Source organism: Phocoena sinus, chromosome 8 (genome assembly GCF_008692025.1).
Source record: "Phocoena sinus isolate mPhoSin1 chromosome 8, mPhoSin1.pri, whole genome shotgun sequence".
NCBI classification, from domain to species: domain Eukaryota; kingdom Metazoa; phylum Chordata; class Mammalia; order Artiodactyla; family Phocoenidae; genus Phocoena; species Phocoena sinus.
In genome coordinates, this window is record NC_045770.1 from 30,014,858 (window position 1) to 30,028,270 (window position 13,413).

The following is a 13,413-nucleotide window of genomic DNA, read 5'->3' on the forward strand; positions in this document are numbered from 1 at the left end:
CACAACAGTCAGTTACTTTTGAACACCATTAATATAACTAGTAAAAAGCAGTGTAAGATAGCAGGTTAATTATAAAGACTTCAAAAGCTCTCAAATTTTTACCACTTGTTACACATCAAATCAGTGTGCACAGACTATAAAACAATCCCCAAACTCTCAAAACGTACTGCCTAAAGATATTTTGTGAACTCTTGTTCTTACACACAGCTCAGCAATGAACCAAAAGCCCACAAAGAGGTAGCATGCCCTGCCAGGAGCTATGTGATAGAGTGAAGAAAGAGAGAAAGGACAGCTTTCACATATTTAACAACTTTCGCACATTCCCAAACTTTTCAATATCCATTGCAGGCAAACAAATAAATTTACTAGACCATGAAAGACTTTTCTTGATATAAAATCCATACTAACTTCCACTATAAATATTAATTTTTAAAGTAATCATATATAATACTGTTTCTTCTTATTATAATTAATCTCAAAAACAAAACAAACAAAACTCCATAGGACAGTGCTACTAAAAGTTTCAGTGAACCAGCAGCATCAACATCATTTGGAAGTGTCTCAGAAATTTGGATTCTCTTCTGATTGTTTTCAGATTCAGATTAGTACCTATTGAATTCAGATTTCTCCGGATGGGACCCAGCCATCAATATTTTCTGGTTCTCAAAGTGATTCTAATGCTCACTAAAGTTTGAGACCACCGCTCTAGAATGAAAAGTTAATATTATATTAACTGTTAATATAATATTAGCAGTTATATTTCCCAATTAATATTAAGCCTTTTTAATAGTTCCAACCTCAGATACCTTTTTCCAGCATGTATCCTAGCAATTTTACACTAACCTGTGTAAGCGCATGTGCACCTACTTAGATCTGCCACACTGGGCTAAATTCCAAAAGATACAAACCGGTTTTGCCTATTCTAAGATCTTTCACTTCATGCCCTCAAAAAACTTACAATAAATATTTTGAAAATGGCTTTAATCATGACCAAATCCCAATTCAAATTCATTATTCATATTATACCTTTTTAATAACATCCTTAAGATCTGCAGAATTTAGTTTTCCAAGTGGTTTTCCATGTGGAGGCAAAGGTTGTCCTGGGGCTGACCTTATTCCTGAATTATGTCGAGCTCCCCATGTAACATAGAAATTATCTGTAGAAATGAAAGATATTTTTGTTTTATGTGTGTTAATCATAATGGGAGCATCAGTAGATATATTTCACACTAAACTGTTTTTACCTTCATTAGTCCAAATAAGAACATCCCCAGAAAGGCAAAGATTAATTACTTTGAATTGACAAATAAATAAAACAATCTCAAAATTATTCCTGAAAAAGAACACAGATTTACTAATGTCATCAAGAGCCCTGACTTCTCAAATAAAAGAAAAATTAACCAAATTTTAATTAGAAAATAAAAATCCCACAAACTTCCCTTAAATTTATCTATAGCAGTGTTCCTGTTACCACACAAGGAAAATCTGTTCACCATTCTATTGAAGCTTTCGCCTCCCAATTCCTCTGGGAGACTGTTCCATCAGTATCCTCCTTGTCATATGCTGCGCTCAGCAAACCTTCCCTAGACCCCAAGCTACCTCATGTTCTTCTTTCCTTCTCCATCATATTTCTCACATTATCTTCTACTTGCCAAAACCACTATACTAAACTCTTATTTGGGAACAACAATGCTACCCTAATTGCGAAATCCAAACCTTCGTTGTAGTCATTATCTCAACATGACTTGTGTGCATCTCCTTAATGGAGCTTTTTTCCTTGAATCTATATTACCGTGCTCATCAAGTCACAACCACTACTCCTTTTCAGTTTTCTATTTATCCCTTATATATATATATATATATATATATATATATATATATATATATTTTTTTTTTTTTTTTTTTTTTTCAGTACGCGGGCCTCTCACTGCTGTGGCCTCTCCCATTGTGGAGCATGGGCTCCGGACGCGCAGGCTCAGCGGCCATGGCTCACGGGCCCAGCCGCTCTGTGGCATGTGTTATCCCTTATATTTTTATTTTCACTGGGATCCAAATTCAGCCTATTATGCTTTAATTCTAAATACTCCCCTGGAATTAGTTAATCTTATTCTGTGGATTAGATTATCAACTATCTAAATATACACCAAAAACCGATTCACTACGTATCTCTAGGCAAGTCTCCCAGCTCTAGTCTAGTCCCATATTTCGAATTGCTTAATGACATATAACTCATGCATTCATTCATTAAACACTTATCTATCACAGACCTGTATTTAAACATCGTTCTTCCTGTTAGAGATAAGTAATGAATAAGACAAACATAATTTCTGCCCTCACAGAACTGATAAACTTTATGTAAGTTCCCAAAAGACACTCAAAAAGCTTGTAAACATTCAAACACATGCATAAAACTGAACTCATTATCTTCATGTCTCATCATTTCTCAGCTGGACTATTGCAGCATCCTCTTACCTCATATCCCTGCTACAAGCCTTTACCCCATCAAATATATCCTCACTGCTACTAGAGTAACAAACACAAAAACAAAATCTGATAGTACCACTGCACTCCAATATCACATATAGCTTCCCACTGCCTTAAAAAAAACACTTTTCCTAATCAAGGTCCTTTGCAATTTGGCTTCAATTTGGCTCCACTGACTGCTTGAATCTCTTATCTCCCTCTGTACTCCAATATATACGCCAGTTTTCTCAAACCTTTGATTCTTTGCATATGTTTTTTCCTTTATCTGGAATGCCCTTCCCCTCTTCTTCACTTAATTGTATCTAAAGATACAGTTTGATTTCCTGTAATTGCTCCAAAAAATTAAAGTCTTAGGTGTTAATCTAACAAAATACCTTATAGGACTTATGCTGAAAACTATACAACACTGATGAAAAAAAGCAAAGAGTATCTAAATAAATGGACAAATATATTATGTTCATGGATTGGAAAAATCAACATAATAAAGAGGTCAATTCTTCCCAAACCAATACACAGAACTAATACAATTCCTACCAAATCTCAGCAACATTGTTTATATATACAAGATTATTCTAAAATTTATATGGAAAGGCAAATAGCTAAAACAATTTTAAAGAAGAAGGAATCAATCGAATTTTAAGACTTATTATACAGCTATAGCAATCAACTCAGTGTGGTACTGGCAGAAGGACATATACATCAATGGAACAGAATCAGGAACCCAGAAACAGAGTTACACAATTAAGTTTTGACTAATGTGCAAAAGCAATTCAAGGCAGAAGGGTAGCCTATTCAACAAGTGGTGCTGGAACAAGTGGACAACCATAGGCAAAGAAATGAACCGTGACCTAAGTCTCACTCTTTACACAGAAATTCACTCAAAATGGACCACTGACTTAAAACATAAAACTATAAAATATTTAGGAAAAAAAGGTGGAGAAAATCTTCAAAATCTAGGACTAGACAGAGTTCTTAAACTTGACACCAAAAAATCCTTAAAAAGAAAAATTAATAAACTGAGCTTCATAAAATTAAAACCTTTTTTAATCTGTGAAAGACTCTATTAAGAAGATGAAAAGACAAGCTACACAGTGGGAGAATATATTTGCTACCACATATGTGACAAAAGAATAGTATCTAAAATACAGAAAGAACTCTAAAAACTCAATATTAAAAAAAATCCAATTAGAAAATGGGCAAAAGACACAAAGAGACATTTCACTGAAGAGGACAGACAGAAGACAATTAATCATATGAAAAGATGTTCAACTTCATTAGCTGTCAGCAAGATGCAAAATAAAACCAATATGACATATCAGTACACACTTATCAGAATGGCTAAAATAAGAAAATACTGACAACACCCAATGCTGGCACAGATGTGGAACACCTGGATCACTCGTAAATTGCTGATGGAAATGTAAACTGAAATACAGCTACTCTAGACAACAGTATGGCAGGTTTTTTTTTTTTTGAACTAAGCATACAAGTACCATTCAACCCTGCAACTGCACTCCTGAGCATTTATCTCAGAGAAACAAAAATCTCCACACAAAAACCTGCACATAAATGCCTACAGCAGCTTTCCTCTTAATAGCCAAAAACTGAAAACAACTCAGATGCCCTTCCACAAGTAAATGGTGAAAGAAATGGTAGCATGTCTAAATATAATACCTACTCAGCAATAAAAAGGAACAAACTACTGAAACACTCAAGAACCTGCATATAACTCCAGAGAATTATTCTGATTGAAAATAAGATTGTTGAAATGACAAAATTGAACACAGAAAAGATGGGTGGTTTCCAGGGGATGGAAGAGGAGTTGATCCATTTTAACTGTATCAATGTCAATATCCTGGTTGTGATATTATACTATTTTTGCCAGAGTTGAAAGAAAACAAGTAAAAAGTACATGTGCTCTCTGTTAGTTCTTACAACTGTACGTGAATCTACAATTATCTCAAAATAAAAAATTTCAAAGTAACTTCCTCAAAAAGGAATTAGTATCTACTCTTCTACACACCTAATATCCAACATTTATCCCAAATATATTCAGAAAAGTTATATTAATTGTAAAACACTTCATGCTCTATTGTATTTACCAGTTTAACCATCTATTTGCATAAATCTTTGTGGCACCTAAACATATTAGCAATAGTTATCATTGTAAGCAAGGACTTTCACATCTGTATCTGCCATTAGATTACAAGTTTCTTAAGCACAAGAATGTATCTAGTTTATTTTTCAGTATCCAAAATTAAATTTTTAATTTTGGATACTTAAAATTTTTAAGCAACCAAAATTTTTCTTAATAATTTTTCTTAATATTCTACTATGTGAAAATCATATTTGCCTGGATCTAACATATATCAATCAAGCCTGTATTTTTTTTTAAATGCAACCCTTCATTAAAAAGTAAAATACTGAGAAAAAAATATTATTGAGTCCTACACAGGAGACTCTAAAAGATACCAAATTCTAGAGAATTTAGATAAGACACTGATACTATCTAATGCCCAAAGGATATGTCACTTTCTTTGCAAGACGAGACACTATTAACTCAATTTTTAGACTGAGAAACATGGCAGCATTTTAGAACAAGAGCCTCTCCATGCTAAGCCATGAAAACTACACGCCACAATGACATAAAACCTCACTCAAAATCAAGCCAATTTTGAACTATTAACAGGCTTCTCTCAGCATTTCTTCCTGTCTTAGGTTCCTTTGAACTTATTTCCTGATTCTAAAACTCAAGCAGCACCTAGAAAATTCCTTCTATCAATCTTAGTATCCTTTTCACCTTCAAGACTCCCCTTGGCTTACGTCATTATGACCCTGGAACCAATATCAAATCTAGAAAGATACAACATAATGTATTATATGAAATATTTTTGAAGGCTTGCCTTACACTCTAATAGAATAGAAATTCATTTTGTAGCTTGAAAGCAGTTTTATTAGGAAAGAGTTCCATATTACAGTCATCTTCTGTCAAAGGCCTTTTCAACATGTTGATTTTCATTTTATATGCATCACTCCCACAGCATTTCATAATGTAAATCGGTCATTAAGCAGTAATAGTTGCAAATGCAACATAGCTCCTTTGGTGCTATGCTTTGTTTATCATAATAATGGGTGAAGCTGATAAGAGGGTACATAAGAAGTTCTGTGCTAATGACGTTATGAGTAGTGACAGGAATGAGTCACTTTCTCAAGCGAAAGTTCATTATAATCAAATATGGATTTTCACTATGATCTTTAAATATCACACATATACGGCTATTTTTATTAGTAAAAGTCCTTCAGGAAATACAGTTTTGAATTGCAAATGTTAAACATTACGGTCTGAACAACCGTTTCCAAGAAAACAATTATCGTCATCATATTTTGTTTGGAACATAATTATTGAAATCTAGCAAAGAAGACAGAGCAGCCTCTTACGGTAAAAACATTAAAATTATCCAAAGTTTTAGCGTTTTTGTTGTAATTAATTTTACTGAAGTATAGTTGATTTAAAATGCTGTGTTAATTTCTACTCTACAGCAAAGTGATTCAGTAATACGTATATAAATTATCCAAAGTTTTCATTTGTTTAGATATATGAAATCATGCTATCAGTAAGAAAAAAATTGGAAGTGCTCATAACTTTTATATATTTACATAAACTCTGTAACTATATTACCTGCCATATTGTCTAGTACATCTGAGCCCCAGTCTCCTTGAAACACTGATGTTAAAATACTGTCAAATAAATGAAGTTCCTTTGCACCAACAATTTTGTCACGAAATAAGCGCTGCGCTTCATATGCTACAATTTCTAATACGTAAGCTAGAGGATGGTTTGAGGATCCTAAAAAAGGCAAAATTTTCTTTAATTATAATAAAATTCAAATGATTTAAAAATGGTCTGTTTCAACATAATATTAGAAAGAAATAGAGAATGAGAATCTACATACCATTATTTTGGCGTCAGATAAATAGAATAAAGGGAAAAAGAGTTAAAATTCATTTTGTTAATGAGTTGGTAAACTTTTTTGATTCTTTAAAGGATTAAACTCTATTAGTTGTTCAATAAAAATATCAATCCCCAAGAGCATATTAAACATGCTTTGGCTACAAAGGATAACAATTACATTTTTTTCCAAATCAAGTTTTAATAGTGACAATTATACTTTAGGAGAGGAAGCATAATAAAATATCATAAGTTTAATATCATGTTTAAATTTAATATTAACATTTTAATTTTTAAAATACTATAATTACAATACTCATTTATCTATTACAAATATAATATACATATACAGCATAAACACACACACACACACACACACACACAATATGATATTCTAAAGGGAGATAAGTGATTTGAAATCATAAAAGCAAAACTTACCTCCTTCTAAATCATATCTGAATAAGCCAAGAACCCACTGGGTAAGGATGCAAGGAGTAAAGAAATAGTGGCTATAATCATCAACTGTAAATTTGGCCCGCACCTGAAAAAAATATAGTAAATGATCTGTCTACTCTCTTAAATATATAATCATGCTATAAATTTTTCAGTCACCTTAAATTCATAGGAATGTCAATTTCTACCAGTGGCTGGAACTGTATTTCAATATTACTTATTTCCTCAGTTATCTTGTATTCTATATTTTATGCATTTAAAAACAGTATCTAAGAGAGGTTGTTCATAAACTTCAACAAACTGCCAAAGGTTGTCCATGGAAAAAAATAAAATGAAAGGTTAAAAAGCCCTGCTAAAGAAAGGAATTCAAGGAAAGCTAACCTAAATTTTATAAAATGGTAGTTATAATTCCAAGGTGCTCATGGGTGTAAGACAGACCCATTTTATAATGGTGGGACCCACAGAGCTATCTTGTGTTCAAGAAATCATTAAACTTTTAACAAATCAAAGTGCCACAATTCAACATATAACCAACGAGAGAAGAGCCTCTTCCTTCCTCTCTACGGATGGAGCTATTGCTCTTATTCTGGCCTTGACTGCCTAACATTTGAATTAATTTAGAAAAACATAGCTTTATTTTTCCCCACTTCTACTCCAATACTATAAAAAGCATCCTCCACAAACATTTCCATAACTTTCACATGCTATTCCCTTTACCCAAGAAGACCCTCTTTGACCTCCAGCCACTTTGTGAATTTCTCTTTATTTTTCAAACCTTAGACCACATTTCATCTCCTCTTAAAATTTACAACAGCCAGGACATGGAAGCAACCTAAGTGTCCATCGACAGATGAATGGAAAAAGAAGATGTGGCACAAATATACAATGGAATATTACTCAGCCATAAAAAGAAGCGAAATTGAGTTATTTGTAGTGAGGTGGATGGACCTAGAGTCTGTCATACAGAGTGAAGCAAGTCAGAAAGAGAAAAACAAATACTGTATGCTAACACATATATATGGAATCTAAAAAAAAAAAAGGTTCTTAAGAACCTAGGGGCAGGACAGGAATAAAGATGCAGACCTAGAGAATGGACTTGAGAACATGGGGAGGGGGAAGGGTAAGCTGGGACGAAGTGAGAGAGTGGCATGGACATATATACACTGCCAAATGTAAAATAGCTAGTGGGAAGCAGCTGCATAGCACAGGGAGATCAGCTCAGTGCTCTGTGACCACCTAAAGGGGTGGGATAGGGAGGGTGGGAGGGAGATGCAAGAGAGAGGAGATATGGGGATATATGTATATGTATAGCTGATTCACTTTGTTATAAAGCAGAAACTAACACACCATTGTAAAGCAATTATATACTCCAATAAAGATGTTAAAAAAAAATCTACTACACACAACAAAGCTATTCACTCCCTCTTCCATGCTATCTCTGTAACTGGTGCATATTGTTATTGATAGACTTACTACCCTGCGTTAATAGTTTATTTATATGATCAGGTTCTTCATTAGACTGTGCATTTCTAGGGAATAGTGACTCAGTCATCTTTGTATCCCTAGGACTAGCACTGGAAAGAGAAGGTACTCAATAAATATCTTCTGCATCCTTAACGCCTATTTTCATGTATCACCCCACTTTATCAGAATATTTTAGACATTTCCTCACAGATAAAAGGAAAGAAATAAACATCAAGAACTACTCTCGGGTTTGAAGCCTGAAAGACAGAAACTGATAGAAGTCAGGAGAAAGATCTAGTTTTGGAAAGAAGATGAACCCCACTGTAAATAAACTAAATTTGAAATCAAAGCAGAATGACCATCTACTCACTGATTTATTCATTCAATACTTTTTGGGTGTCTATTAGAAACTATGTCAGAAGATACAATAATGAATAACACACACACAAACATCTATCCTCACAGAGTCACTCTCCAGTAGAAAAGTATAATAAATGACAGGAAAAGAAAGCCTGAGCATCAACACAAATCAGGATTAAAGGTAGCCCTTTGGGAGTAATACCAATAGATATGAAAACTACAATGTAAGTGAATATATACCTGTTCATACACTTGTACCATAGATCCTGCTAAGAGATAAATTTTTGATGAAGAACCCCAAATAGTATGATTCTTCAGATTTTTATGTAGAACTGGTTTCAGATATGCTCCATAAATTGTCTGTAATTGCTCTCTTTCTGGGTAACTAAAAAAAAGCATATAAGAAGTTGAAATAAATCAACATTCTAAACTACTATTTCTTTTAAGATTTTTTTGATGTGGACCATATTTGAAGTCTTTATTGAACTTGTTACAATATTGCTTCTGTTTTATGTTTTGGTTTTTTGGCCACGAGGCATGTGGGATCTTAGCTCCCTGACCAGGGATCGAACCTGCACCCCCTGCATTGGAAGGTGAACTCTTAACCACTGGACCACCAGGGAAGTCCCCTAAATTATTATTTTAATGTTAAGTTATAGCAATGGTTTTCAAACTGTGTGGTTTTCAAATTGTAAGGCCTAAATACCTCCAAGGTTTACTCAACGGCTAAGGCCAGGCTCACAGACCCTATTGTTACTTCAACTAAATCAGATCCCTAATTATCTGTTTTCAAATACTAAGGATTCTAACAGAGGATTCCAATGAAATTACTTAAAAACATAATTGTTTAAAAGACCACTGCTCTTTAGAAAGGGCCAAAGGAAAATTCTGCTTAAGAAAAAGTATTTTGAATTAAGTATAACCTGTACAAAGAACAGTAATCCACCTTAGAACTACAGAAGTAGAAAACAACAAATAAAATCAACCTGTTTCTCCCTAAGCAAAATCTATTTCAGTACAGCTTAATTGGTTGCTGTAACATTTCTAAAAGAAGAATATTAATAGACGGGGGCAGTTTAGCATGAAAACACAAAAACAAGATTTTGTAAGGCAAAATAGAGGACCTAGCGTCATAAAATTCGAGTCCATGTAACAATTATGGACCATGGAGATGGATGGGTATGTTATGATTAATATTATAAGCCACTAAATGACCTAACTCTACTTTGTTAAAATTTAAATTCTCTTTTTAGTTATCTACATAAAATTTGATTGTATTTTTGCTTTAAATAACCCATAAAACATTTAAATCTAAAACCCACCGTTTAGGTTCCTGAGATTGACATTTAGAGACAATACAAAGCAGTTGTTTTGTTTCTAATATATAACAAGCATTGATTAAAGCCTTCATCACCCTAAATTACTGCCTACAGTTTAGGAAGGATAGGAAAAAACTAACATCAGAGCTTAAGTTTGACTATTTTTATATTCTACATTTTGAAGTAATATCATTAATATATACCTTTCATAAAATGCAATGTATGTCTCCCTAAGTCAAAAAAATCTTTTAAAACAATGATACGTACTCTACAGCACAAAGACGAACAATAGAAGTAAATCTGGTAGTAAGCTTATGTCTTCCCAGTCTTCCTCCAGCTGACACAGAAGCCACAATTTGAATATTTTCTAAACCAACCCATTCCAAATTTTCATCATAAAATCCTTGATATGTCAATACCTATTTGAAAATAAATATATTTAAGCGTTTTATGCTTAAGATTTTCTAATCATGATATATTTTGCATAAAATTCAATTGTTTCCAAATGCAATCATCAACAGAGGTTTATGGTTACTAGGAAATGGGGGGAAGACAAACTGGGAGATTGGGATCAACATATACACACTACTATGTATAAAATAGATAACTAATAAGGACCTACTGTATAGCACAGGGAACTCTACTCAATACTCTATAATGACCTATATGGGAAAAGAATCTAAAAAAGAGTAGATATATGTATAGGTATATCTGATTCACTTTGCTGTACAGCAGAAACTAACACAACATTGTAAATCAACTAAACTCCAATAAAAATTTTGTTTTTAATTTTAAAGACTCTGTGTTCAATTAATGTTAGCTGAATTATCCTCATTTTTAAAATGCTTTTCAAGTAAATGTTAAAATACAGGTGATAGTATAAATCTACCAACAATTATCAAAAAAAAAAAAGTGAAGGAGGGCTTCCCTGGTGGCGCAGCGGTTGAGAGTCCGCCTGCCGATGCAGGGGACACGGGTTCGTGCCCCTTTCCGGGAAGATCCCACATGCTGCGGAGCAGCTGGGCCCGTGAGCCATGGCCGCTGGGCCTGCGCCCCCTGTCCGAAGCCTGTGCTCCGCAACGGGAGAGGCCACAGCGGTGAGAGGCCCACGTATGGCCAGAAAAAAAAAGTGAAAGAAATCAGGAGAAATATAAGGATAATATTTTTTCTATAAATATTTTATTATATTCTTCAGTTATATAGAAAAGCAAAATGTGAACCAAAATGAGTATATTAAGCTCTAATTTAGAATTTAGAGTTTCTAATGTGATGTAAATCACATAAAGAAAAAAAATCTTCCACAGTGACTGAAGCATGACTGAGGAAGTCTAACTGCTCTCAGAAGAATGCATACCTAAAAGAATAAAGCAAAAACTTCCCCAGCTCCAGCACCATCCCCAGCTTCTGCTTTTCTCCATTTTTTAGGAATAAAGGGTAGGTAAATGGTGTAGGGCAAAGGTTGTTTTTACAGTTTCTGTCATATATCATCTTGATGTAATACTAATCTTTAGATGGAGGAAGATCAAAGAAAGTAGCCCTGGAGCAAGCGTGAGATGCTTCAAGAGTTTAATTTCCATGACACATGCTAGATAAAACTAGCCCTAAAAAGGAAAGCAGATTTTCTATCTACAAGAAAAGTTAATGAAATTAAATTGTTTCCAATTATATCAAAACACTTCAAGTGATAAGACCCACCTGCTGCAGGAAAGCTACCAAAGTACTGGTCCCCCATTTATCAAGCTTGGGTAGGTTGATATCTTTTAAGTACAGAACAAGTCTCTCACAGTCTTTTGGTCTATACACTCGACCAGTATTAGTACTGATTACCATGCAAGTCTGGCTCAGTTTCTGCAGGAGATGCCGAGAAGTAGTTTGCGCACTACAGTGAACTGTAGCAATTTGAGTGGACCGGAGTTGGGAAAAGGCATACCTGAGCAGCATCCTGAGAAAGATATAAAACACTTGACTTCACAAATGCAACCAATAAAATACTTTCTATATTCAATACAAAATTTCTATTTTTAAATATTTTAGTTTCTAAATTACGTATGCTGTTTAAGGGAAAAGTGGTAAAAATAGATACGGTTTCTATAACTATCCATAGCTATGAAGGTAAGCTTTCTAATTTTTAGACTGGAAAAAGAATTAATTCATATTTTAAGGCATTCTTGGGACTCTTTCAGCAAAAAAAAAAAATAAATCCCAGTTCACAGAAATAATTCAGTTTGAAAAAGTACACATAAAAAGTATTGTTTCCCCACAGTTGAAGGAAAGATTTTAAAATATTAAGTTCTCCAAGTTAAAAAAAATTACTATGACTTTACAGAATTGTTTAATTATTACCAGAAATGTGAAAATAATAATCCATATTTCCTTTATTTCCAAAAAACTACACTCAGGAGGCACTAAAAATAGGTTGAATTCCACTGAATTAAAAGCTATTTTTAAATAGCTAACTTCAAGATTCATTTTTTATAACTACAGCATATAGTAGTTTGCGAGTACATCAGGTATTCATTTTTTATGATTGTACGCACAGATTCTTTTTAAGAGTATCTTCTTCTAATTCCACTGGAAAACACATAACTCGGCAGAAAAAAGGACATATTTTTCTCTATAGTCATATTATCTTTACAAGTAGTGACAATGAAGAGTCCTTCATGAAAATGTAAATGCTACTTTAACCAAAAAAAAAGGTAACAAAAGCTGTTAAATCATTTTAAAACAGGAGAGAAGCATAAATCCACAATATGCACCTCGATTAACATTTTTCTCCTCTTACCCTTTGCCACATCCTTCTGGTCCGACAAGAACAAATGGCTGTTTAGTATCAGAACTTAACCAAGGTTTGAAATAATCTAGACCTCGTTGCATGTCAGGAGTCTGAATGACTGGAAGAGTTTGGCTATTACTGAAATCATCAGCAGACAAGTTTTCTGGCTTCTTCAGCACATAAGATGCTAATCGTCCTCTACTCGAGTCATAGTAGGTGTCCATTGGTTTGTGAGGGTCCGGAGGAGATTCTCGTGCCCAATTAAAAACCTTAAGAGGAAAAAGTTGTGATAGGTTTTCATATACAGTGCTCCAAACAGAGTATGTGAAATTTTAATTCTTTAAAGTAAATGCTCCAAAGAGAATCATCTTACTTTAAAAATAAAAAAGTTCACATGCACTAAACTCACCTAATATCCTTAATAATTATAGTAACATTTTATCTGAAATATTACTCTCTGAATGATCATTTAAGCAAATAAAAGTCATGTGGTTCACACATACGTTGTATAAATATATTCAACTTTTAATTGAATTCTTATGAACACTAAATTACAAATTGTACAATGTAGGACTCCTAGAACTTTCATTTCCAGTACATTTTGGTACTGA

At 33.6% G+C, this 13,413-nt stretch overlaps 1 protein-coding gene across 1 annotated transcript in view; it reads right to left on the reverse strand.

Annotated features, from left to right (window-relative positions):
* Positions 1–13,413, reverse strand: part of DYNC2H1 (dynein cytoplasmic 2 heavy chain 1) — a 376,258-nt gene that overhangs the window by 271,768 nt on the left and 91,077 nt on the right. The window contains 7 exon segments of the mRNA XM_032639512.1: positions 1,027–1,157; positions 6,164–6,331; positions 6,872–6,974; positions 8,951–9,095; positions 10,297–10,448; positions 11,725–11,971; positions 12,812–13,071. Of these exon segments, the coding sequence (XP_032495403.1) occupies positions 1,027–1,157; positions 6,164–6,331; positions 6,872–6,974; positions 8,951–9,095; positions 10,297–10,448; positions 11,725–11,971; positions 12,812–13,071 (1,206 nt within the window).